A 6,000-nucleotide genomic window follows, 5' to 3' on the forward strand; every position below is an offset into this window, starting at 1 on the left:
CACTTGGTTTGTGGAATCAGAATTAGTGGGCACGGGCCTGGAAATCTGCGTTTTAACATCTCCCCAAGTGATCGACTCGCCAACTTTTGAGAGTGACCCCGTATTCGTCTATTCAGCAAACATTTGTGAGCCTGCTGGGTGTCAGCTCCTTTGCTGGCAGTGAAAACCCTGTATGATTATAATTTTGGCACACTTTTAATCATCCCTTTTATTTTATACTTGGCTTTTTTTTCGAAGATAGGGAGTGCAAGGCATTGCTCTAGGCACTGGAGGAAAAACAGCATTGGATAAAAACTGACAAAAATCTCTGACCCTGTGGAGCTTATGTATTAGTGGCAAAGGCAGAAGACAGAGGAGATAGGTACTACTGTAAAAGGGAGATCTGGGAAAAGGGAGATGAGTGTGTGTGGAGAAAGACTGTGAAATTTTACATAGGGTGGCCAATAAAGGTGGACCTAGCAAGTATCAACTGATTGCCATAACCTCCTTTGGCTACTTATGGATGAAGCTGCAGAAATCCGGTAGGGAGATAGAGAACTACTACTGGAAAAATGCTGAACTTTGTGACAGTTTCCTAGTTAGGAAAAGAAAGTTTGTGTGAGGTGGGATTTGATTGGCTTTGAGGGATCATAGGCCAGTAACAGAGCAAGTAGAAATCATTTGGACATTTCTATCGTGGTTTTGGGAAAGCTCAAGCTCACTTCAGAGGTTATTCTGGGTCTAGATTTAGACTTTATGTTACAGTATAGTTTCTTTAGGTAGCAGGTCAAGAATGGTTAAAAATGGGGAAGAGGTATGTCTAAGAATATGAAATATGAGTTAATTATGACATTCATGTTATTTACCTTTGATGCTAGTACCTCTGGTCCTGTAATTTCTGCAGTTTTGTGATTTTCTTTTGCCAGTTCCTTCGTCTGTCATCTTACATTTTGTTGTTCTTGTCTTACTCTGTCTTTTTCCTTTGAGGGTGTTGACTTTTTCTCCTTAACTGTTCCATCCTACTTTGCCTGTGCATCCTCCAGCATTTGCTGTTGTAGCATTCTGTTTTTTATTTCATCAGAGGGTCATAAAATCACACCATTCTACAAGCCATCTGACTTCAAGATGTGTGTATGTGTCATCACTGGATATGAAAAACTCAGTGCTTCAGGATGTTTTGTTTTCTCTAGGTTCAAGTACAAGAAGACTCAGGTGACTCGGAAGTGGAGAATGAAGCAAGAGGTGATTTTCCACCTCAAAAGAAGCCAGTTTGGGTAGACGAAGAAGATGAAGATGAGGAAATGTAAGTTGCCTAATATTTCTTTCAGAATTCTTCTGGATATTTTAAGTATTATATTGCAGGTTTTAAAAAAGTTCTCTACGAATATGTGAAGATTTGAAAAATTTGGTAAGTATAGAAAAGGTCATTCATAATCCTGCCACTGAGGTAGAACCACTGTTAGCATGCTGGCATCCTGCTGTGCCTCTCTTCTCTGCAGTCTAGACCTGAGTTTGCCTCCTAATTTGGCCATCTCCTAACTGACCATGGACATGTGTGGAACTTACCTCTTCTCGTTTGTAAAATGGAGATGATAATAGTAACTGTATCAGAATGCTCTTGGGACCGAATGAAGTAGTATATGTAGAGCTCTTAGCCTAGTATCTGAAACTGAGAAAAAGCTAAAAGAAAGTTAGCCAGTGTACACAATATGTACTTTAACAGATCAGAACGAGTGTACTGCAAGCATTTCTCCCCACTTCAAAATAAAAACTTTATAAACATTTTTAAAGGTATGTATTACAGTCCATTGTATGAATTAACTATAATTTCCATAGCTAATTAACATATTTGTCTCTTCACATAACTACCCTTTTTTGTACGTGGTGAGAGCACCTGAAATCTCTTAGTAAATTTCCAGAATGTAATAGGGCATTATTAACTGTAGTCATGCTGTACATTAGCTCTCTAGACTTATTCATCCTAAGGAACTACAACTTTGTACCTTTTGACCAGCACCTCTCCATTTTCCCCACCTTCCCACCCCTTGTAACCACCATTCTACTCTGTGCTTCTATGTGTTCTACTTTTTTTAGATTTCACATGTGAGATCATTCAATATTTCTCTTCTGTTTGTCTTATTTCACTTAGCATAGTGTCCTTCATGTTCATCCATGTTGTCACTAATGGCAGGATGAGACCTTAGTGATCTTGCTGTATTAGCTCTTTACACATTGACAATTTCAAACTTTTGTCAGATTTATTGTGGATTTTCTCCCATTTTTCTGTTTGCCTTTTAATTTTGTTTTTTAATGTTGTCTGACAGAGTATTTAAATTTTTATATAGTCAAATCTATGAATCTTTTTCTCGTTTTTAACAGTAAAGAGTCCATCAAAGAGAGATGTATATTTGCCTATATATTTAATTCTTTGTTTTACCCAGAATTGTTTAGGTGAATGTCAAAGTTGTATCTAGATAAGTCATTATGAATTTTAAGTATTAGCTCTTCAAAGGGTAAACTAGGTGATCTAAAATATTGGAGACTCCTTTTTGTTTGGGAATAATGGAGAATGTGCATCTGAGATGTTCTACATCTTACAAATCTTGACCTATATTCAGTTAAATGTTTTCTCAAACTACTAAAGGCAACAACTATTTAATGATTATTTAAAAGTCATTTAAAGTATGCTGTTCTGTTTTTTATAGGATTGACATGGTGAACAATCGTTTTCGGAAAAACATGATGAAAAATGCCTGTGAAAGTAAACTTTCAAAAGATGAGCTTCAAAAGAGACTTAAAGAAGAGTAAGTGTCCTTTTTCATATAGTTTAACCAGGTGTTTATAATCAGTAGTTTATTTTGATTTACCCAGTCTTTGGCTGTAATAGCTTCCTGGATAGTAAGATTTCCATTTTCAAACAGCTTTGCTATTGGAAGAAATTATTAAATTTTAGTATTTTGGGCAAAGAAGGAATACAAGTACAAAAAAAAATTTGAGAAAAAATTGTAATCTTATCACCTGAATATAATCAGTGATAATATTGCTTACTTGCTTGTTCATTTGTATATGGTAAACTGTTTTTCACAACTTCTAGGCTCTTTCAGTTGACCAGAGCTAGGAAATATACGTATATTTCAGAATAAGGATTTCATATTGGTTCTTTCAGTTCAAACTTGCAGATCTTTAAAAATCTTTTAAAATATTTTATTTTTGTTTGTATTGACCTTTAAAATATCCTAGAGGTTTATTGTATTACCACTTTTTTAAAAAGTTTATTGAAGTATAATTTATACACAGTGAAATTCAATCTTTGTAAATTTGGTTAAACATACACAGTTGTGTAAGCACCACAACAATTAAGGAATCAAAATATAGAAACATTGCCATCACCCCCAAAAGTTTTCTTGAACCACTTTGTAGTCTACCCTCTCTCCTCAACTTCTAGTCCCTGACAACCACTAATGTTGTGTCGTAGATTTGCTTTTCCCAGAGTTTCATATAAGTGAAACCATATAGTACGTGCTCTTTTGAATCTGTTAAGCCAATTTAGTGAATCTGTTATTTCAGGTATTATATTTTTCAGCTTTAGAGGATCTTTTCAGCCTGTTTTGTTTAGTTCCTATTTTCCCTTTTGTTATGTTATACTTTCTTTAATTAATTGAATTTATTTACATTAGCTAATTCAAAGTCCTTTTGCGCTATTTCTGTTATTTCTGTGTCTGCTTCTGTTGACTGATTTTTCTTCCGGTTATGGGTCATGGTTTTTGCTTCTCCGCATGTTTAGTGATTTTGATTGGGTTCTGAGGAGTGTGAATTTTAAGTTGTTTAGTTGTCTGGATTTTGTTTTTTTGCTTTAAATGAGTGTTGAACTTAGTGTTGGAAGGAAGTTCGTTGGCTTGGAGATCAGTTTGATCCTTTGAACATTTGTCTTTAACTTCATTCTAGAGTAGTGTATTATATCATAGGCTGGTTTAGCTCCATTACTAAGGTATGCCCTTTCTGGGATCTCTACTGGATGTTCAGTAAGATCTTCCCTCTAAGTAGTTGGTACTCGAGTGTCTGAGCTTTTTGGTATTGTGCATTCGGCAGCTCCTTAGTCGTTCTTGGCCTGACCTCATGGAGTTTTCATCCTATGAGTGTGCAGCTTACTATTCAACAAAAGTGTCTGTGGACCTCTGTGCAGATTTCTGGAACTCTTCTGTAATCCATTGCCCCTCAAAATCCTGTTGTCTTACTCTCTTTAAAGTCTGATCTTTTTTTCCCTTGGCTCTGTGCCAGGGTCTTTTAAACATGCCTTCAGTTTCCCTTCTCTTAAGGACCACAGTCCTATGTTGTCTGTCATCCAATTTCTGAAAACAGTTTCATATATTTTGTCCAGTTTTCTAGTTGTTTATGGTTAGTGGGCTTGGTTTGGTGGCCTTGTCTGTATGTCTGCATTAAACAATTAGAATGCCTCTTTGCACTCTTCTAGATGCCAGCCCTGTTATGCTTCTCCTAAAGCTTATTTTCTCCATAGTGAAACTCTCATTTTATTCAAAGGATATATGATGAAAGTTTTGTATATTGTTACAAGTTTGGTCATTTTCTTTCACACATTTTCTATCATGTATTCTGTATACTACAGCATTGGCTTATAAGTACAAAGAGACTTTTTCACTTAGACCTGAGATATGTTGATATGAACAAATCAATTAATTGTTTTCATTTAGTTTCATCCATATAACTAGATGTAAATAATTAACAGTAAATATGTTTTATATACAGGAGTAGTTTAGATGAAAGTTTCCAATGTAAGCATGCTGAGACTATTCTGTGTGATTAGCCTTTCTGTTCTTAAAGCTGATAACTCCTTTGGAAGAGATTCTATGCATGCTCTCAAGGATGATCTGACCTGTACTCTTTAAATGTATCAAGTTCTACAAACTTACAGTGGTTACCACCAAAACTTTTTATTTTTTTGCTTAGATTCCAGCATGCCATGGGGGGAGTACCTGCTTGGGTCGAGACTAATAAGCGGAAAACATCTTCAGGTGGTAAGTGTTGTTATTTCTATTTAAGGTAGTAAATCAATCCCTATTCCTGTTTTTTTATTATTTGATAATTCTCATGAGGCTAACCTAGTTTTTCAACTGGATTTTTTTTATTTTTTAGTGTTTAGTTTTGAAGTTACCATTTCTCTGAGGGAAGCCCTTTTATAGTAGTATAAGGCTTACTTAATAGCATATTTTCCACTATAAGGACACTAATTGATGAATTCTATGATTTCTTTCTAAACAAAACTATGTTGCATTATGGCATAGGATTAAGGAAAAATAAGTAGTACTATTACTTCTTGATTCAAAGTCTCCTCTGAAGATATTGGCAGCTAATCTCACTGTCTACTGGGAAATGGGGTATCTTCCTAAAGAGGAGTATGTGTCAGGCCCGGCCCAAATATTAGTCACTTTATAAAAACTTATTTTTCAAATCTGGTTTTAAATTTGGCTTGTACTGTAACTGTTTTCTGCTTTTTAGATCCTTGAGTGTAGATATTATGATATTGGATGGTTTAGCTAAGATCTGATTTATGTGCTTTAAATTATGAATTTTAGACTTGAAATTGACCTTTGAAATCCTTTAGGGAGTCCGGAGTGTATCCTCCAACACAGTGTGGGAGCTCTTTTCTTAGCATCCTCGCTATCTGATGGGTTTCTGTGTGATTACCACTACCACCTCTTTTTTCCTTCTTTCCACCCCTGTCACTCCTCATGATATTCAAGTACTGGGAGCCCATATGAGGAGCCAGTTGTTTTATATAATTATTTTGGAAAACTCAATTTGTTAAGTAGTTTACCTTCTGTTTTCCAGCCAGATACTTGTAGAGATTGAAGGAATCTTAGTGATGTAGGCTGACTTTATCCCTCCAAGAATCTTTTCTACAACATCTGTTAGGTGATAATTTATCCTCTGCTTAAATATATCAAATAACGTACTCTTTCTTCCCCTTCTCTGTAAGAATTGTTAGGATTTTTTTCGACTTTG

At 35.4% G+C, this 6,000-nt stretch overlaps 1 protein-coding gene across 2 annotated transcripts in view; it reads left to right on the forward strand.

Moving 5' to 3' along the window:
- UTP18 (UTP18, small subunit processome component) overlaps positions 1 to 6,000 on the forward strand; it is a 28,775-nt gene that overhangs the window by 760 nt on the left and 22,015 nt on the right. The window contains exons 1-4 of one of the 2 annotated variants that reach the window (XM_025041711.1): positions 151 to 170; positions 1,170 to 1,282; positions 2,685 to 2,783; positions 4,945 to 5,012. In XM_025041711.1, the coding sequence (XP_024897479.1) occupies positions 1,281 to 1,282; positions 2,685 to 2,783; positions 4,945 to 5,012 (169 nt within the window). In that variant the 5' untranslated portion in view covers positions 151 to 170; positions 1,170 to 1,280. Of the gene's footprint in view, positions 1 to 150; positions 171 to 1,169; positions 1,283 to 2,684; positions 2,784 to 4,944; positions 5,013 to 6,000 lie in introns of those variants that run through there. The other variant, XM_006924845.3, reaches the window with a different exon arrangement.

The sequence above is a fragment of the Pteropus alecto genome, unplaced genomic scaffold, assembly GCF_000325575.1.
Source record: "Pteropus alecto unplaced genomic scaffold, ASM32557v1 scaffold98, whole genome shotgun sequence".
NCBI classification, from domain to species: domain Eukaryota; kingdom Metazoa; phylum Chordata; class Mammalia; order Chiroptera; family Pteropodidae; genus Pteropus; species Pteropus alecto.